Below are 20162 nucleotides of genomic sequence, written 5' to 3' on the forward strand. Positions count from 1 at the left end.
AACAGCTGACATCGTCAAACTCGTTCTATTACCTGCCTGGCTGCTATGTACCTGTTCTGCCTCATTCTATTCGTGAGGGTGGAAAAAAGTAAAAAGCAGTAGAGTACACCTTTCGCCGTGCTCCAAAAACGCCGACCCATGCCAATGCTAGTCTCACCAACGACTCCAATCTCCATGGGTTATAATTGCAACACTCAAACACGCCAAAACTCGCTGAAAGAGCACCCTCCCTCATCAGGACAACACCACACCGCGTGATTTCCACGTCGCCTTCGTCGTTCGTAAACTGCTAAATGGTCAACTGCTTCCTCGTCGCTCCTTAGGGGGAGTAGCACTCGAGGGTGAACAGCAAACTCAGGGGGGTTCGGGACTCGGTCGCAAAACAACAAGCAATCACTGCTCGTCGTCTGAAACTTCAGTAGCGAGAACATTCGGTCCTTGCTTAGGCTGTGCAACGGCACCTTCTTCGGTCCTGTCGTTGTTTCGCTCGCGTGGCACAGAGAAGCATTGCACAGCTCCAACCGCGGCAACGACCACGCTGCCGAACCAGGCTAGTGCAGTGCAATTCATCTTGCTGCCATAGGTGTAGAGATAACCTGCGATCGGTGGCGCGATCATGCGGCATGCGGCGCCGGCGCTGGCAGCCAAGCCGTTGACCTTGCCCAGAGCACTGGAAGTCGGGGTTGCCTCCTTGATGAGAATGAGGAGAAGAGGGTAGAGGGTAATGGAGAGAGTGTTTCGGATGGCAAGGCAAGTATAGATAGCAGGGAAAATGAGGGATTCAGGAACGAGCAGGAGGAAGGGGACAACGGCGTAGACGATGGGGTGTAGCACCGTGACAATGAGGAAGAGCTTGTACACACCGACCCTCTCCGCGGCGAGCGGGAAGATGACAGCCTGGACGAACAGGGCGATGACGCCGTTGACAGCCATGATCATCCCCACGTCGCGCAAAGAGAGCCCCAAACCGCCGGATGACTTGAAAAGAGATGGGATGCGAGCCATGGCGGCTACTGTCGATGCGCGGTCGTCTTCGAAGAAAATGGGCATGAGATGGTCGTAGGTCATCGAGTGGTACGTAAAGATGGACAGGGCAATGATGAAGCCGACAACACGCTTGTTCCAGACGGGTGTGGTGGTAACGCAAAGCTTCTCGATGGGCTCGTCGATACAGTCTTGGCTCGGCCCATTGACGCTTCGCATGGTACCATACGTCTCCGCGCGCAGATCCACAGCGGGTCGCTTCATGGCATCTGAGGTCTCGATCAGTGGAGTTTCCTCCGAGACATATGTGTCTGCCGGCAGCAGAACCCGGGGTTGCATGTCAGGATGCGTCTCGTCGAGGAGGAAGAACCCCAAGACGATGCTGATGAGCAGGAGGAGCGCGCAGAGGAGGTTGGGCAAGAGGTAGGGGAAGCGCTCGAACATGCTGCCTTTGGGGAACGCATCGGGCCACGACTCGTGGGGATCGGCAAAGGTGCCGCCGATGCAGGGGCCGATGATGGTTCCAATGCTCCACACGAAGGGCATGACGGCAAAGGCTCGGGCTACCATGATCGGTCAGTAAACAAAACACATAAAGTTTGAGGGTCTGGCATAGGAGAGGCAACATACGTTCGTGCTCAGGCTTGGTCACGAGTTCGCCGACCATTGTCTGGATGACGCCAATGTTGCCGTTGAGGAGACCACCTATGGCTCGTCCGAGCAATGCAATCCACATGTTGGAGGCGAAGCCTACCATGACCATGCTGAACATGGTACCCACGCATCCTAGCATCAGAACCGGCTTGCGGCCGATGCGATCAGAGAGTCCGCCCCAGTACATGCCCATGAGGGCCTCGGCGAGGGAAAAGGACGAGATGAGGAGGCCGGCGTAAAAGGATGCATCTTGCTCGCTGCCAATCTTGAACTTCTTGACCAAAGGCCAGGCATAGGGGAAGATGGAAGTGAGGGCGATGGGCTCGGCAAGACGGACAATGGCTGTAGATGGTGTCAGCGATGAAACATACAGTATACGGCACACGGCAAGGGGCGCAGCACATACCCAGCAGGAAGAGCTGAAGAGTTGGAAAGTCATCGGGGTTCCGAAAGCGCGTCTGCTTGGTTAGGGTCATGGCTTCTCCGCAAGGCGAGGGCTTACGACAGCAAGACACGGCGGGCACGGAGCTGGTGGTGGTGTGGGCGCGCGTGTTTGTGTGCGTATCCTGACGGGCTCTCGAGCGGCGGTGGCGATGGTGGGTTCGTGTGGGAAGCAGTGGGCACTCTTCTGCCAGCGAGACTACGGTTGGCAGTCTCGAGGCAGGCTTTGCAGTTGATTGCGCGACTCCGGAAAGGAGAATATGGCAAAAGGTCGCAAGGCAAAAGAGGCTTTCCTGGAACCGAAGCACGAAAATAAGGAAGTGAGTGGTAGAGGAAAAAGTCGAGTGAGTCGAGGAGGGCGGAGCGGACGAGAAAGGTGGGAGGAGGGCATTTCAAGGTCGGGCCATCGGGGAGGCGCACAGTACGGAGACAGTGCAGGATGCGGCGGCGCTTGCGAGTGGGGTGGGGGGACGCAAAGCCTGAACGCATCGATAGAAGCATGCATGCAACACACACAGGTTCAGTGGTTTAGCTTTTTATGCAGGTGCGAAATTTCTTGGGTGCGGTGAATGCATGGTGGATACACGCGCAGACGCAGACGCTGGCGCAGGCGCAGGTGCAGGTGCAGGTGCAGGCGAAGGCGCAGAGATGCAGTTGCAGATGCACGTGGCGGGGCGAATATGTATTTACTTGGTACAATCAATGATGAGCGCGGCAGAGCCTGCTCTCTCCCATGTCTCACTCTCTTCACACAGCAGCAGCATTGTCTCAGCGCACCCGAGTCCGCATGCGTCATCCCTTGGTTGCACGACGTGCGCCTCCAGCACGTCAATTGCGCTTGTTGAGCGTCAACATGGACAATGCCGTCCTTGTCTGCGCTAGACAATGAATTGTTTGCTTTCGGGTGTGCTGTTGCTGGCCCTGGAGGCTATCTACTGAGTGGGGATGGCAAAGCAAGACGCAAACGCGCACTCGTTGCTCGGTCGGCCTGCAGGCCCCAAGGAGTAGTAGGTGGGCTGTCGGTGTGCCTTGGTCGGGACGGGAGCTCCGCCAGGTTGATCATCTCGATGTAGAAGATGGTGTTTGGGTTGATGATCCTGCTACGTGGGAGGGACCAGCCCCGGTAAGCCACAAACCCCGCCGACAATTTCTCGTGTCTGGTGACATGTGGCGCTGGCGCGGCCTGATAAGGGTGGGCCTGGCACCACGACATGCCACTATGTTGGATAGCTGCATAACTCGACCAACCGGGCGGGCGGTGGGGCTGGAGGAGCGTGTTGCAGAACAGGTACGTATCCGTGTGCAGATTGCGGTCGTCGCACGGAACCCCGCCGTCAAACCACTTGCGCCGACAATCTCGTCCCTCTTGCCTCCCTCCTTCCGTCCTCGCTCGCTCGCTCGCTCGCTGGTCTCGCCACCATCCATCTCAACCTCACATGCGGCCCTGCAAAGACGGCATTGATCATCCTCGGGTGGCGGGTGCGGGAGTAGCTGAGGCGTTCGGCGACAGTCTTCTTGGACGAATGACCAAGTGCGACATCCTCTGGCCCCCTCCCACAGACGAGCGATGTCGCCTCGATGTAAGAGAGCCCTCTGTCCGCTATAAGTTTCCCGTGTCGTCTCGACAATTGCAACTTGCGTTAGGCCTACCAAGAGTCACAACACTGCAATGCTATTGACGGGGGTCGTCCGCCGCGGGACACCCGAGCGCCTTGCAAGACCCTGACGGAGGTGCAGTCGCAGCCATTACAACGTTGGAGCCTGTGCGTGAGATCTGCTGCTGCAACCCTCTTCTGTCTTTGACGAGGCCCATAACTACATACGTATCCTGTGGCTATCAGTCGCCAAAAGTGGCGTCGTGGATGCGTGGGTCATGCGACAGCGAGCGACAAAGGCATTCCACACACCGCAACCCGAGGAACCCCCGCACGACAGGCCGAAGACAGTACAGTATACACAGCGCCTACTGATTGCAGGCCGTCGTCGAGTCTCCGAGACTGCCTCGATTTGGCTCACATGGACGACACCAGCAGCAGCCCCCCCCCCCCCCCTCCCTCCACCCTTTCCGCGGCGCACGAGTGCTGCAATGCAAGGCTTCAGACGGTGCCGTCGTGCTCGTGCCTGCAAATGCAACTGGCATGTCGAGGGCGACCGCGAACGCAACTTACACCAGGCCAATGACGATGCGAGGGCGCCCGACACCCTGTCGCCTCGCCCAGGCACACCCAGCGAGGTGGCTGCTCGCCTGGCGTCTCGGCCGACGAGGTGGGCCCCATCCATGCAGTGCCCTCCACTTGGTCGCCGCGTGGGCGCGTCCCGTCGACGATGACCCCCCTCCCTTGTCCGTCTGGCGCAGGCGAGGCGCTGGGAAGGCCCACTTGGCCGACATCGCCATGCATCTACCGAGGAACAGGGCTCAGGGATCGCACTAGCTCCCGTGGACCATGCCGGGATCACGTCGCACTGGGTGGGGAGCGTGCTGCAACCACACCAGTTCCTCTCTGCTCGAGGGTCCCGAGTCGGATGTCGGAGGAGGCATTCATTCATCCATGGAGGGAGGGCAGGCATGCTCGGTGTGCCGTGCCAGGCGCGGACCATGACTTGCAGCAGAAGGCAGCGCGCGCGTATGCCCATGGTGAATCGGGCGCCGCAACCCGCAACCGGCTCTCCTGCCGAACCTGCTAGACAGAATTTCCATCCCTTTTGGGGAGCGCGCTCGTGTGGTGGTGATGGTGGTGGTGGCCTTGACTGTACTATATGCACGGCGGCCAACAACACAAACGGGAATGTCTTGAAGTGTGATGTCTTTGGGTCAGACGTAACTACAAAGTCACTTGCTCCGTACAACTATCACTGCTCCGTGCCCAACAGACAGAGCACTGCATACCCCGCCCAGGGCTTGCCGCCTTTTGATGTCGCACGATGCCCGCCAGCGGCAGAGCGCCGATTCTCGCGACACATCCATCGGTCCTTTTTTTCTTCTTTTTTCTTTGCCGCCCATGACCCCGCGGATGGATGGACTGCAGTCGCGGCGGCAGACGGCCCCAGACAAGAAGGAGAAAGAAAGAAAAAAAATCGCCCGGCTAGTACGGACTCTGGCCATGTACAGATCACCTCCACCCTTTGATCGTTCGGCGGCGTGTGATGCGCCAGGCCGCCTCGCCATCTTGCCCCGGATTCTGTCCATCGATATACATACACAAGCCACTCGCTCCATTGCACGCACAGACACAGCAGCAGCAGTGGTGGCTGTGGTAGCGGGCGCATCTGTTTCAAATCGTCCATGTCCTGCAGTGCCACCTGCGGCGCAGCTCGTGCAACCATCGGGGCCGCGCGGTGCTGCGCATAGATGCGTGCCGGGGTCCGATGCGTATCGCGACCCGTTCCCGTTCAATCTTTTTGCATCAGGACATCCAGCCTCTTTTCCTTCCCTCCCCCCCCCCGCCGACGAGGGGCGAACGAGCTTCCGCACCCTGGCTGGGGCAACGTCAGTGGCACATCACATGGATCCCGCATACTCGGTACGTGAACGCCGAGCAGAAGAACCCAGAAGCAGCGGACTGTCGCCTAGCCGGCCAGGCATCAAGGCCCAGTAGTAGTCACAGCTTAGGAAACGCTAACCCTAGAAACTGTAACAAACATGGTTTGCTTTTGTAAAAAAAAAAAAAAAAAGTATTCGATGTTATGTTGGTAACTTGAGGAGGAGCCCCGAACCAGACAGAGCACGGGCATCTTCAGCCGGCATTTTCTTCAACAACATGAAACATCCTCAACGCAACCGAGCGTTCTTGCCAAACGATGCTTTGTGAATTAAAAATTAGTTAATATTTTACGGCATGCTCGTCTCCAAAACGCCAAGTGTCCATTTCTATCGAACCGGGCAGCGATAAGCCGCCCTCTCGCGAACATATAAAACGAGCGGTGCCGACATGCCCGGCAGCAGGTGTTTGCTAACCCCCGTTGACTCCAGAAGGTGCCGTCGCCATTTTCATTCTGCTGCCGTTACCCTCTCCACTTGCGCCAATCTCGACTTTTGCACGTCTTGCTTCCAATCTCAATCCTCACAACATGGTGCCGGCCGCCCTGCTCGCGCTCTTGCTCCTCCCTACCAGCGTATCATGCGGCGGCCTCTCCGTTATGCCTTATTTCAAAGATGAAAAGACGGCCCAAGAATGGGTCGACGAGCAAAGCATTCGCTCCGGGATACAGGTACCGACCGAAGATCATAACCCTTCTTCTTGCTTGTCCATTTTTTGTTCATTGGGCAGGTCTAGACGTTGCGGAGCGCCAACTGACAGGTCTAACCATGAAAAACCCATAGTGTAACGCAACGACCGACGTTTGCTTTTTTTACAGGTACGGGGTCGAGTCGAGGACCAAGTTCCGAAACATGAACCATCCCCATCGTGGCAGGGGCGGCCAAGTTTACCCCTACCCTATTTTCAAGGCCTACAAGAATAAAGTGGATCGCAGGTGTCAGATTGGCAAGGTAAGCGATACGTCTATATGAAGTCGGCCATCACGCTGTCGCTAATGTTACATTTTCATTACGGCTCCCAGTGCACGGAGGGGGGCAGCTGCGAGATGCGCAGACGCGGTGCAGGAAATAGGGGCTTTATATTCTGTTGGTAGCAAGAGACGGGATCACAGGGGTTATCAGTTGTCAAACCGATTGTTTTTAGTATCTCAGTGGGATCCCTGACTCGACGAGCTTATGCCCACTTGGCGGCGGCAAAAGCGAAAAAGAAGGAGGGGGGGGGGAGACCATGCAAGCTACAGAAGGAGTGCGAGGAATTTCAAAGGCTCTTGGAAATAGACGGTTATCGAATTGCCACCCTCTCCACCCCTATCATGCTGTTAAACTACATAAGCCCTGCTATCCCGCGTGATATGGTGCAATCTGTCTCTATGCTGCTCGCGAGCTTGCCTGGTCTCCTCGTCCTCCTCGAGGTTTTGCTCAGACGCGGAATGGCTTTGTGATACGAAAAAGGTTATATTCATACTGGCCACCGTGTCGTCTCCCCTGCTTAGTGTACTTGAATCGTGATAAAGGACTGTTATAAGCCCGAACTCCAAGTCACTCTATGACAAGACAGAGGCCGCGTCTGAGCGTCTTTTTTCTCCTTCTCTCTTCTCCCTGATAAGTATCGGACTAGGGCGTGCGTGCGTCTTGTTAGCTAATCACTCATCCATATACATGATCATAGCGCACGATATGACTATAGTTGACTTGGAAAAGAATATATCGCATAATATATATCAAGTAATGCTGCTCGTTCTGACGCAGATAGCGAGAACGCTCACGGAACTGCTGACGCGTTACCTTCCCTCCGCTCGCGCATGTATAAAAGGTCGTGATAGAACCTCCCCGGACAGCGTTCCCAAAACCTACAGCGACTTTCTCAAGGCCACTGAGCGGAGCCACCCCCGGAGCCCTTTGCTTCTGTCATTTCTGTCTTTCTTCTTCTTCTTCTTCTGCCCCCCCCCCCCCAACACACACACACACGCCTCGCCCTTCCGATAGCCGCCATCCTTGATCCCGCTCAGAAACATGATGTTGACCCGCGCAATGCTCGGCCTCTTGCTTCTCTCCCGTGGGTTTGCATCCGCCAACCCGGAATGGACGCAATGCGATCAACTGAGGATCCTTAATCATTTCCCAACGGAACAGAGGATGCATGAGCACTGCGAAAAGGCGAATAGGCGCATAGCGGGAGTGAAGGTACGAACTCGAAACTTCAGTCCTATGCTTTACCAAATTGCATTCTATCAGTCTATCTTATCTGTTAGATCTCGGCGCTTTATTTTTTTTTCCTCTTCTTCTTTTTGGTCTTTGCTCTTTACTGGCATTGATCAACCGGACAAAAGAGAGCCCCCCGCGTTTGACGACAAGACACGTTTGAACTGCTGAAATCTCCTAGTGTAATGTCACGACTCAGATGTGCGAGCATCGCTACGTGGAGCCCGCAAAAGAATGGTTCAATGAGGCTCCGGCACTGTCCTACGTTGTCCACGAAGTTCTCAGATATGAGCCTTGCAATCCTAAAAAGTAAGCATCGCTGGCGTCCAAGACCGCCCCGCGCGCCGCCGCTTCTGCACTTTTCACCAGGCGATTGTCACACTCTGCGCGGTGGTCATATTACTACACTCACTGACTATAAAACGCCATCACTCTTGTGTTCAATAGTGCACCGCCGACGACGGTCGCTGTTGGGCGTACTACGGGGAGAAGAACTTCAAACAAATAGACTGCGCATGATAAGGGAGCAGGGGTTTCATGACGGGATTTGTCTGCGAATGATGCGCCTCTTGTTTTTTCTCCTTCTCCCCCTTCTTCTCCTTCTTTTTCTTTTGATCAACTCAGCTGCAAGCAATGCCTCATCAATCCCCCTGTGTCTCGTTGCATCGCACGTGTCCTCTGTCATGCCAGCCAGTGAACCTGAAAGTCACCAAAAATTCTACGCCCATCATCGTCATGCCCTCATGCCAGACGCACTCGCTGCTGCGTGTGTAGCCGAGCATTGCGTTGGGGGAAAACGGTGCCCAAGATCTTGACTAAGTCTTGGAGTCTATTGGAGAGCATCTTGCCGTAGAGAAACCCTGGCGCCCTCCCATAAGCATAACCATGGCGAGCCTGCACTTACAGACATGATCCGACTCGCTCACAGCTCGGCGGCCTTGGGGGCCTCTGTCTTGGAAACCCCGCCTCCCCTCTCCTTCTGCCCCTCGTCGTGCATCTGCCGCAGCGTCGCCCTGTACCGGTCCGCCTCGTCGTGCATCTGCCGCTCGGTCCGCACGTTGCGCTCCACGTCCTCGATGCGCGGCATCCCCCCGCCGGGCACCGGCCGCCTGCCCATGACGCCGTCCCACAGCGCGCCGCCCACGTTGCCCTCCTCGCCCGCCATGCGCACGTAGATTTCGTCCATGGCATCGCCCAGGTCGCCCTTGGCCCGCGGTATGACATGCACGTGCACGTGCGGCACCGTCTGCCCTGCGTCCGGCCCGTCCTGCACCGCCACCGTGAAGCTCCCTCCTACTAGCGACGACAACGACGACGACGATGACGACGGGTCCCCGCCTTGGCCGCGGCCCTCCAGGTTCTCGTCGGTTGGGAAATAGTTCTGCGCCAGCACCCGCTGTATCAGCTGCACCGTGGTGAACAGGTCGGCCGTCTCCGCGGGGGAGAGGTCCGTCAGTCGCCGGTGCGGGGCCAGCGGGCACACGAGCACGTGGCCCGGCACGATGGGCTTGAGGTTGACGAGCGCAAAGGAGAGGGGCGTGACGCAAAAGACCTGTTGTATGCGGTCAGCCGAGCGGACTCGGACACGTATTTGTGTGTGCGTGTGTGTGCGCGTGTGCGTGTAGTACTAGGACTTGGGGTTCGACCTCGATCACTCACCTGCTTCGTGACCTCAAAGGGCCCGAACCTAATCTCCTTGACGTCTGGCACCGAAGACATGGCGATGGCCCGTGTCACAGACGACGAGACAGGTCGGAATGCGGTGAGGACAGTATTGCAGTTGCTTTTGTTCTTTGTTGGCGACGTCGAAGAGGCAGCTCTGGCGGCCCGTGTGCGTAACAACAACGACCTGGCGGCGAGCATGCTCCGTCCGAGGACGCCCGCGTGCCTGTGGCTCTTATACGACGTGTAGCGGGAAGGGGAACCGCTCGTGAAAAATGTGTCAGAGAATGGTGCTAAGTGAGAAGCGCCGTGGGTTGTCGTGAGCTGTGAGGCTGAATCGGGAACCTGGAGCTGCCTGGAGCTTGTGCTCGCTGGTGGGGGTGATGGAAGAAAGATGGACGTCAGCGGAGCGGCAGGAGGGTGTGGCGCCGGCCGATGTCACTGGGTGCCAACTCGGTGCTCGGGTCAATATCAATGGCTCCTCGGCCAGTCAATTAATTTAGTTTATTAATTTCACCCCATTGGGGACGCCACATCCAAGTTCTCTCACATGAATGCTTCACATACGTGTCCCTACTTTTACATGAGACGGATGTCGCATGAGTTCTATATGACTCCGTGTCCGAACCGACAGCCGCTGTCTGCTTGCGTCTGCGCGTCTTGCCCGCCCTTACATGGCCCTCATAGTAGGTATCCAACTGCAATGTCGCTGCCAACTCCCAAACTCCTCGAATGCCAGAAAATGTGATCCCGCCAAATAAAACCAAGGAAAAGAAGAGGAGGAGAGCCCCGTGCCCTGTCGACAAGTGGTCCAGAGTGCGCCGCGCCTCACTGGACGCGAAGCTGGTCTTCTTCGTCTATGGCGCCAATGTTTGCGTCGCCGTTGGACGCCCGCTGTGCATCTAGCAGAGGCTCCCTCTCTCCCGCAGCAGGCTCGTCTTCCCAGTGAACTAGGACACGTGGTCAGCAATCAGCAAGAATATCGTCGCGCCGTCTCGTATGGTGCTTGCGACTCACTATGCGTCTTAATCAGGAAGCTCGATACAAAGGCAACGACATACAAGCTGCCGAGCGCAACGAAAATGGCCTGCGGAAACGTCTCCACGGTGGCCGCGTAGATGCCGTTGAATAGGACGGGCCCAACAACTCTCGCGAGAGCATGCAGCATCCCAATGGCCCCAAGAATCTTTCCGACGCGGTCTTGCGGCACATGCTTGGTGATGACCGCCTGCGTGGTCGCGCTGCCCAGACCGCCCAAGGCCGTCATCATGCCGCTGCCGAAGAAGAGGGCCTCGGACCGCGCAAACACATAGCCAGTGCAGCCCAAGATCTCCGAGAACAGCGCGATGCGGAGGATCCAGGTGTCCAAGTGGTCCGCGCCGCTGTTCTTGTCCTCGGGCGTCACCCCGGACAGCCTGCGCCGCGGCGCCGCGGGACGCACGCGCCCAAAGTAGTTGAGGACGGGGAAGATTCCCATGAGAACGACGACGCGCACCATGGACAGGGCCGAAACAAACCGAGAGGTCTCAAAGGTCCCCCAGTCAAACATGTACTCACTGTACAGCACGATGCAGGCTCCAGCGGCGAACGTGCCGCCGAGGATGCAGGCGTCGCAGATGGCGAGGGCGACCAGGTTCAGCCGAAGCTTGGTCGAAGTGCCGGGTCCCGTGGGCCAAAGAATGCGGAGCGGCTCAAAGGGGTTCGACGACTGGACCGCCGATAGCCATGATCCCACCTGCTCGGCGCGAGCCTCCTTTTCCTTGCGATGGGCTTCTCGCGCCGCGAGCTGCCTCTTCTTGGACACGGATTCGGGAATCACGAAGCCGGCAAACAGCATAAAGAAGGTGTGGCAGCCAAGGACGACGTAGAAGATGGCGAGGAGGTTGCCGCTCCATTTGACAAAGTAGCCGGCAATGAGCGGCCCAAAGGCAAGGCCCGTGAAGAGACATGCCTGGATGTAGCCCATGGAAACGGCGCGCTTCGACGGAGGCGTGCAGTCGCTCGTGTACGACTGGGACAGGATGCTGCCGGCAGTAAAGGACCCCGTCAAGCCGTCAAACACGGCGCCAAGGACCAGCCAGCGATAGTTGACGGTCTCGGGGAACCGGGCAGCGAGGATGGTGATGAACTCGTTGAGGAGTCCGCCGACGGACGCGACAGCGAGCAGTCGCCGCCTCCCGTACCTGTCGGACAGGTGGCCGAGCTTGGGGGCGATGATGGCGCTCAAGCCGCCGGTTACGAAGTTGAGGACAAGGATAAAGGTTGCCGCATGTTTCTGGACCGCAGGGATCCGGCACTGCGGATTATCGCTCCCGAGGATGATGGGGTGCTTTGGGTCGATGAGGGTCCTGTCGGCAAAGTATTGCTTACAGACGAGGTCAAGAATCCTGCGTCGGCGCATCAGCAAGCGGCGGCTCATGCATGAAAACGAGACATGCAGGATACATGGATGGATGGATGGCGGCTTACAGGTTCAGCTTGGGAACAATGACACCGCCAAAGGCCAAGGTGAAAACGGCAAAGGGAAACAAAAGCCAAAACACCTGCGTCAACGTCTGCGTCAGTTGCCGCTGCGCTTCGAGCAAAGGTAGAGTTTCGCCGCGCAGGCGGAGCGGCATACCGAAGGCGTGCGCCACCAAGGAAGGCCCTCGAAGTCATCGAAGCCACTCCAATTGCTCTTCCGACCGCCATCGTTGGCGCCGTCACCGACGTCTTGGGCACCAGTGCTCAGCGACGTTGTCGACTCGGTGGCATCATCTTCCGGGCCGTACACATTGGTAGACACAGCAGGCCGGGGCTGAGAGCCCTCGAGGGGGCGTCTGCGCACCATGCTCGCGAATAATCGATGCGCTCAGTCGGCTGGAGACGCGGTGGCGCGGCGGACGTCCAGAAGGCCAATTGCGCAGGCAATGAATGGCCTTGATATATAGCGCAGCGAATGCGCTCAGCGTTCAGTGGAGGACAGGGCCAACTCGGCGGAAGCGTTGGTCGAGCCGGCGCGGGTTCTTTGTGTTGGTGAGGTGTGACGAGTTGCGTCGGATCCCATTCTCGTCACACGACAGGCTTAGTGGGAGGAGGAGGGAGATGTGCTTTGACCTGAGGTTTAGCAACAAAGTTCCGTTCCTTGTATGGAGCGGAACAAGAGCCGGGCTTGACGAGTCGACAAGCGGGAAGAGAAGCAAAACAGCCCAAGCAAGGATGGATGGAGAGCCGACAATGATAAGTGGCCGATGGTTGTCAGGAAGGGGAAGGTCCAGCATCCATGGCACACTGACGGAGCAGGGAGCCGAGGCGCCGCCACGCCAGCAGCTTGGCCGCGGGGGGGTTCATCGGCTAGCGGAGACGCTAAACGTCGTTCCAACAGTGCCCGACTGCGAGTACTAACCCTGCCCTGCACTGCACTGCACTGTGGTACTGCACTGCACTGCATTGCCGCGTCGATTTGGGTCACAGCCAGCGGGCCTGTCCCGGACGACACAATGCGCGTATCATGACCGCATACAGTCATGACCACATACAAATCCATTTGTCCAAGAAACCGGGAGCCCTCAGCCAGGGCCCAAACATGCCCATCGCCCGCTACCTGCCTCGCCTCGCTGGCAGGCTGGTACCGTACCGGCCCAGCCCGACAGGGCTTGGGGACCCTGTTGTCCGGCCGAATCCCGAATCCCAGCGCGATGGCGGCGGACCAAAGCCTCCAACCAATGCACGTCCCGGGCTTTCGCTGCCAGCAAATCGATGACGCGGTCGTCGTCGCTGGCAGTAGTCGGGGGGATGGGGGGGTGGAATCTGGATGGAGAGGTGCCCTGCCGATTGATTGATGGCCGGGCGCCCACCCACTGGCCGCCTGCTGATTGCTAAGCGTTCTGGCCCAGATCCCAGCGGTCCGTTCCTGACAGACGCGCGCGCGGGCATCCACCCACCCACACCCGGGGCGCTGGGCATCGCTGGACTGGGGACGCCCAGAGCGGACTTTGCGGAGTAACGAGGTACTACTAAAGTTAGATAAGGTACCTAGGTACCTGTATCGTCGTCCACGTCTTCCGACGGGCTTTGCGAGGTTGAAGAGGGACTTGTGTGTTCCCCTCCCTGTCCCATCGAAAGGGAATCTTGTTTCGCGACGTCGGGAACGGCAGAGTACACCATAATGGATGTCACGTCCGGCGCACCACTCTCCCAACGGGGAAATGGAAAATGAGTGTCGAGGGGACAATGGACGCTTGCGTGCCGGGGACGAGGCAATGCCGGCTTGACGGACGGGTGGCTGCTGCGGCACGTCGACGCTGGGCTGCAACGACAAGTCCCGAGACAATCAACGTGGTCGAATTGCCCTTGGATGGAACGCACACCTTGGGCTGGCTACTTCGTACATGCATGCAAGCTGCGTTATACGTGAGTAGGTAACTACAGTACCACCCAGCGACCGGCCATGATAACGGAGGGGGACCTTTATTGGATCGTCACAGTTCGACCAGAATCAGCTTCACACATTGCCCGCCAACCAGATGCTTCTTGGGTCCATGTGGTGTATCGCCCTCGGCGTCGTACGTGGCGCTTTTGGGACCCTGTGATCATGTCTGTTTCAATCCACAGAGTTGTGTTATCTTTGGAGGCTCCACGCGACGTCTGCTGCAACTGTCACGAGCATCAGCGTTGCAGGCTCATTATTAGCCGCGTTGTTCTGTAACTGGGTTTGTCTTGGTCCATTAGGGTCCAATGTCACTGTACGAAATGTAAGGTAGGGAGGGAGCCGAGCTTCGATCTGGCACCACCAGACGCACGGCGCGGGCTCCGGGGCCCCAGACAGCCCAGCCAGTGCAGTGGGGGTGGCGGATCCACGGACTGCCATCCACCTACGATTGCTCTCTCGCAACACCGTCCAGCACGCGCCACACGAGTGCTCTCCACCGCGCCACAAATTGGATGACTCAGCATCATTTTGCCAACTGCAGCCTCGTTGGACATTTTCCCATCATCTCATCGCGCTTCTCTCGCCAGACCGTCACGGCAGCCGCGCGCCGCCCACCTTCTCCCACCTCGTCCGCGTCGCGCCCGCCAGCCGCCATCATGCCCGTCGTCAAGGGAGGAGTCTGGACCAACATCGAGGATGAGATCCTCAAGGCCTCCGTCTCCAAATATGGCCTCAACCAGTGGGCGCGCGTCTCCTCGCTGCTGGCGCGCAAGACGCCCAAGCAGTGCAAGGCCCGCTGGAACGAATGGCTCGACCCCAGCATCAAGAAGATCGAATGGAGCAAGGAGGAGGACGAGAAGCTGCTCCATCTCGCCAAGATCATGCCCACGCAATGGCGCACCATCGCCCCCATTGTCGGCCGCACCGCCAACCAGTGTCTCGAGCGCTACCAGAAGCTCCTCGACGAGGCTGAGGCCCGCGAGTCCTCCGGCCTTGGCCTCACCGGCCCCGACGGCGGCGAGACGCAGGCCCCCAGCGCCGACGACGTGAGGAGGCTGCGTCCCGGCGAGCTGGACCCTGATCCCGAGACGAAGCCCGCCCGGCCCGACACCGTCGACCTCGACGAGGACGAGAAGGAAATGCTGAGCGAGGCTCGTGCCCGTTTGGCCAACACGCAGGGCAAGAAGGCCAAGAGGAAAGCCCGAGAACGTCAGCAAGAAGAGTCGCGCCGCTTGGCCTCTCTGCAGAAGCGCCGAGAGCTCAAGACCGCCGGCATCAACGTCAAGGTCACCACGCGCAAGAAGGGCGAGATGGACTACAACGCCGACATCCCCTTCGAGACAAAGGCCGCCCCCGGTTTCTACGATACGTCCGACGAACAAAGGCGCAACGAGCACCAGCGCCAGGCGTTTGACCCTCGGAAGCAACAGCTGGCGACCAAGCGCAAGGGTGACGGTGACGAGGACAACGACCGCAAGCGGAGGAAAAATGAAAAGGACGGCATGTCAGAGTCGCAAAAGGCTGCCATAAAGGCCGGTCAAATGCAGAAACTGCGTGAGGCCGAGCAAAACAGCAAGCGGCGAGCTCTGAACCTGCCTGCCCCGCAGATCAGCGAGGGAGAGCTCGAGGACATCGTCAAGATGGGCAAGATGGGAGAGGCGGCCAACACCTTGGCCAGGGAGAGCGACAACGACGCAACGAGGGGTTTTGTCAATGACTATTCGACGGTTAACAACAGCGCCCCGATCCGGACACCGAGAGCGCCCGCGCAAGAAGACCACATCGCCAACGAGATTCGGAATATACGCGCCCTCAACGAGACCAAGTCAGCGCTTCTTGGTGGCGAGAACACCCCGCTGTACGAAGGAGCGGCCTCCACCGGCTTCGATGGCATCGCGCCGAGGAAGCAGGTCGCCGCGACGCCGAATCCCATGGCCACGCCCCTGAGAGCAGGCGGGGTCGGAGCCACACCAGCCCGGCCAGGCCAGACGCCCATGCGGACGCCGCGAGACACATTTGCGTTGAACAGAGAGGACGGCGTGTCCATGGTCTCGGCCACTCCCCGAGATATCAGGTTGCGGGAGCTGGCCGGCCGGAACGAGCTCCGGGCGGGACTCGCCTCCCTCCCGAAGCCAAAGGACACCGAATGGGAATTTGAGATTCCGGATGAGCAACAAGAGGCGGCAATGACGGACGAGGCGCGGCAGGAAGACGCTGCCGCGCGGGATCGGAGGGAGCGCGAGCGCAAGGCCGCCGAGGAAGAGCTTGAGCGCAGGCGCAGGACTCAAGTCATGCAGCGCAACCTGCCCCGCCCGGCCGTAGTCAACCTGGACAACCTGTTGAACCAGGCCGGCCAAGAGTCCGACCCCGCCGCAGCCCTCATCGCCAAGGAAACGGCAGTCCTCATGGCCCACGACGCGGCCAGATACCCGCTGCCCGGCTCCCAGGCGAAGGCCTCGGCCCGGCCCGTCGACCGCATTGACGATGCCGCCCTCGCAGACGCCCGCCTGCTCATTCTCTCCGAGGCGAAGCCGCGTCCTCCCCTGGAAGAGATACAGACCTACTTTGACGGTCGGGCAAAGGACTCGACACTGCTCGGCCTTGGGTGCTACAACGATGACCCAGCGGAGCAGGAGGCCGCGATGCGCGCTGGCTTCGATGTGAGACTTTCCTTCCCCTCCTCCGCCTCCTTCACATTGACTCACGTGGTTGCTGACGGACTCTCGTTCAGGCCGTGCAAGACGCCATCATGGCGTCGGCAGAGCAAGGCGCCAAGCTGGAGAAGAAGCTCGGCCTCCACCTCGGCGGGTACCAGAAACGGCAGAAGATGCTGCGGGACAAGGTCAACGACGCCTCGGACGCGCTCGAAAAGGCGCGCAACGCGCTCTGCGGGTTCAAGACGCTCGCCATCTCCGAGGACGTGGCCATCAACAGGCGCCTCGAGGCGCTGAGGGAAGAAGTGGGCTTCGTCAGCCGGCGCGAACGAGAGGCGCAGGACGAGTTTAGAAAGGTCCGCGACGAGCTGGAGGCGCTGCGGGCGGGCAATGTCAATGGGTATCACTGAATGGGTTTGGGGATTACTATCTTCGCAGTGAGCTAGCCCGTCCGTAAAACTTGGCGGCTGCAAGCATGCGTGTACTTTATATCTGGGGGTAAATGGGTACAATGCCCCTCGGGACTTGGGCATCCGCAAGACACAAATGTCAACGTCATGAACGCGTAGCCCGTGGCTATCCCAACTTGTGCTATGACGACAAGTGCGCGCCCCGTGGAGATCACCCGATGCATCCTGCTATTTCCCATGCTTTCTAAATGCAAGTCGTGGCAGCTTGACAGGCACGAGGAGCAAGTAATTAACAACAGCCAGCCCGATACAACAGAAGAACGTGAGCCTTAAGGCATTGTCGTAGCTGCGAATGACCTGCTCCCGGTATGGCTCCTCCAGGGTAGCAATGGCCTCAACGGAGGCCCTGACGCGGGCAATGACGGACTCCCTCTCCGGCCCGTAGACGTTCAAGCCGAGGTGGTGCACGAGGGCGTTCTGAACAACGAGGCTGCTGGCAGAGACGCTGAGGACCATGCCGAGGCTGCGCCACAGGAGGAGGGTGCTCGTGACGACGGCCTGATCAGCCTGTGCCGAGCACGCGAGGACAGCCAAGAAGGTTCCCGGGAACTGGAAGCCTTGGCCGAGGGACGAGGGGACGAGGACGAGCAAATACGCGGCGCGCTTGAGGTCGCGGCGGAGGAGGCACAGGCGTGCCGTCCCGGCCAGGTACATGGCCGCGCCCGTGATGAGCGGCCACTTGAGGCGGCGAGTCCAGGTGATTGCGAAACCGGTGCCGGTGCCGGCGATGGAGGCGACGAGCGAGGGCAGCACGAGGCGTAGGCCCGATGATGTGGCAATGGTGAGGAGGACGGCCTGGAAGTAGAGGGGTCTAGGAACACGCACACCCATCCATTAGCCCATATATGCCTGGGTGCCCCGAGGCCTCACTCTCTCACATAAGTGCTATATACACGCACAAGAAAGAGTGGCCATGAGTTCATAAAGAGAGGGCGAGAGGGAAAGGGGCGACATACATGTTGAAGACGATAGAGTTGGAGATCATGGCAGCGAAAAAGTTGGCAATTATGAGGTTGGAGCGCGGCGTATAGCGGATCAAGTGAAGCGGCATGATGGGCCGGCGGACACGCGACTCAACGAGCAAGAAGACGGGGAAGCAGACGGCGAAGACTGCGAGCGAGGCGACGATAAAGGGGTGCGACCCTGGGCGTGTCAGTACAGCGACACAGTACAGTCGACGATCACAGCATGGCAATTCAAGGAAGGAAGAAGGCGCGGAAAGGCAAGGAGGGGGGACGATGTGTTAGAGAGCTTTAGCAGCACATGGTAGTTGGGCAGGTGCACTTACACGCAAGAACGTTGCCTCCGAGGTTCTTTCCCAAAACGAATGGCAGGCAGTCAGCATCCGCATCCACGGTACGAAGTACGTACTTAGAAAAAGAGCAAATTGGAAGGAGGGAAGAAGGCTAGAGCGGAATTTTCACTTCAACAATGTCTCGTCCGCCCGCCTTTCCTCCCAGAAGAGTAAGTAGAGGGAAAGGGGGAAACGACACCACTCACAAGACCCAGGATGAGAAAGGATATCGACGCCGACAGCAGCAGCGAGCCGCGAGTGTCGAACTCGCGCAGTGCCCGCCACACACCCTTGCGCTCCTCCTCGACGATGCCCAGCTCCGCAGGGATCGCCACGGCCGAGATACCCAGGCACAGCACCAGTGGCGGGATCTGGACGCCAAACTCCCACCGCCAGCCCAGTGCCTCGGCCATGGCACCGCCCAGCGCGGACCCCAGCGCGGAGCCGACACCAAATGTGACGTTGATCATGGACTGGTACGCGCCGCGCCGTCTACGTCCGCGTGTCATGCTTGGTTAGCAGAAGTTTTCTCCGTGTTCGGGGGCTCGTCCAGGAGGCGGCAACCATGGAAAATAGGGGAAAGGGAGGGAAGACTGGAGGGAGTGAGTGGCGAGGAGGAGAAGCAAAGGACCACAACAAACGCACTCTATCGGCACCAGGTCGCTCGTGATGATGCTCCCTAGCGTCATGGATCCCCCCGCGCCGAGCCCGCACAGCGCCCTCGCCACGATGAAGCTCTCGATGGACCACGCGGCGGCGCACCATGCCGTCGCCAGCGCGAAAATGGCGAGGCAGCCGAGAAAGAGCGGCTTGCGGCCCACAGCGTCGGACAGGCGGCCTAGCAACGGCTGGAAGGCCGTTGAGGTAAGCAGAAAGGCCGTCGACAGCCACGACGCCGAGTTGGCCGCCCCAAAGTAGGACGTGATGACCGGGTGCGACGACGCCATGATGGTGCCGTCGAAGCACCCGATGAACTGCGACAGCAGCAACTGAGAGAAGATGAACCAGAAACGCCCGGGGGACACACCGTTAAGATAGGGCGGCGGCTCTGCATCGTTCTCGTTGTTATTCTCGTTGGTGTCGGTGTCGGTGTTGACGGTTTCGCCGGCCCTGCGAATCGTCGGCTTAGGAGAAAAGGGGCAGTGACGGTCTCGAGGCGGGAGAAGCGGCGACCTCTCCGTAGGCCGACCACGACAATCCATCACGTCGCGACCGTCATCCCCCCCATCCTCTTCCTCGTCAACAGGACCGCCAATCAGGATGCTTTGCTCCGTTGCCGTCTTGCTGCTCTCCTGGGACTGATCCAACACGACCGGCCGCAATATGGCGACGCCGCAAGACTCCGGCTCCAACACTGGCGACGACGTGGGCAGCGATTTCGAAAGCCGTCCTAACAAATCGCCGTCCACCGTCAAGCCTGCAAGGTTCTCACTGCCCGACACGGCGAGCGCACGCCCAGACCTCGTGCCGGAGAGGCATGGATTCACCGCCGTAGCCTTGATATTGTCGGCCCGCAACTTGCTTATAGGCATTCTTCTCAACCCTTTTCGGTGGGGACGCGCGGCACGTCCAAGTCGCCCTTGTCAAGTGCTTGCTTTCTTTACTCTCCACGGGGCGGGGGAGACGGACGAACAAAGAGAGACAGGGCGCGAGGGCGAGGGCGAGGGCGTGTGTCGTTGGGCCGTCCGGAAACGCACATCGAGATCAAGTTACACACGCACGCACACAGAAACCGTCAAAGAGCTCACCGGTCGACGACGACGAGCCACTCCCGCCCCCGACGCCGCCCGATTTACGTCCCGGGGCGGCATGGTCATGTAAGTGTTTACGGAACATGGGTGCCCGATCCACT

The 20162-nt window shown here is 59.0% G+C and overlaps 5 protein-coding genes across 5 annotated transcripts; 1 reads left to right on the top strand and 4 right to left on the bottom strand.

Moving 5' to 3' along the window:
- Nucleotides 1–9: 9 nt before the first annotated feature.
- Nucleotides 10–2443, bottom strand: JDV02_007763 (uncharacterized protein). The gene is made up of 3 exons (XM_047989289.1): nucleotides 2045–2443; nucleotides 1615–1980; nucleotides 10–1547 (listed from the first exon to the last, which is right to left on the bottom strand). The coding sequence occupies exons 1-3, from the start codon at nucleotides 2112–2114 to the stop codon at nucleotides 394–396; spliced, it is 1590 nt and encodes a 529-aa protein (XP_047845288.1). The 5' UTR covers nucleotides 2115–2443; the 3' UTR covers nucleotides 10–393.
- Nucleotides 2444–8302: 5859 nt separating this feature from the next.
- On the bottom strand, nucleotides 8303–9875 carry HNT2 (Bis(5'-adenosyl)-triphosphatase). The gene is made up of 2 exons (XM_047989290.1): nucleotides 9479–9875; nucleotides 8303–9371 (listed from the first exon to the last, which is right to left on the bottom strand). The coding sequence occupies exons 1-2, from the start codon at nucleotides 9680–9682 to the stop codon at nucleotides 8742–8744; spliced, it is 834 nt and encodes a 277-aa protein (XP_047845289.1). The 5' UTR covers nucleotides 9683–9875; the 3' UTR covers nucleotides 8303–8741.
- Nucleotides 9876–9997: 122 nt separating this feature from the next.
- Nucleotides 9998–12739, bottom strand: JDV02_007765 (uncharacterized protein). Its single transcript, XM_047989291.1, has 4 exons — nucleotides 12102–12739; nucleotides 11951–12024; nucleotides 10499–11868; nucleotides 9998–10431 (listed from the first exon to the last, which is right to left on the bottom strand). Exons 1-4 carry the CDS (start codon nucleotides 12309–12311, stop codon nucleotides 10310–10312), a joined length of 1776 nt encoding a protein of 591 aa, XP_047845290.1. The 5' UTR covers nucleotides 12312–12739; the 3' UTR covers nucleotides 9998–10309.
- Nucleotides 12740–14482: 1743 nt separating this feature from the next.
- On the top strand, nucleotides 14483–17086 carry CEF1 (Pre-mRNA-splicing factor cef1). The gene is made up of 2 exons (XM_047989292.1): nucleotides 14483–16552; nucleotides 16624–17086. The coding sequence occupies exons 1-2, from the start codon at nucleotides 14549–14551 to the stop codon at nucleotides 16954–16956; spliced, it is 2337 nt and encodes a 778-aa protein (XP_047845291.1). The 5' UTR covers nucleotides 14483–14548; the 3' UTR covers nucleotides 16957–17086.
- JDV02_007767 (Beta-aspartyl-peptidase) lies at nucleotides 16951–20112 on the bottom strand. Its single transcript, XM_047989293.1, has 5 exons — nucleotides 18956–20112; nucleotides 18517–18802; nucleotides 18305–18329; nucleotides 17973–18159; nucleotides 16951–17827 (listed from the first exon to the last, which is right to left on the bottom strand). The coding sequence occupies exons 1-5, from the start codon at nucleotides 19840–19842 to the stop codon at nucleotides 17185–17187; spliced, it is 2028 nt and encodes a 675-aa protein (XP_047845292.1). The 5' UTR covers nucleotides 19843–20112; the 3' UTR covers nucleotides 16951–17184.
- Between the last annotated feature and the right edge of the window lie 50 nt (nucleotides 20113–20162).

Source organism: Purpureocillium takamizusanense, chromosome 7 (genome assembly GCF_022605165.1).
Source record: "Purpureocillium takamizusanense chromosome 7, complete sequence".
In the NCBI taxonomy this organism is placed as follows: domain Eukaryota; kingdom Fungi; phylum Ascomycota; class Sordariomycetes; order Hypocreales; family Ophiocordycipitaceae; genus Purpureocillium; species Purpureocillium takamizusanense.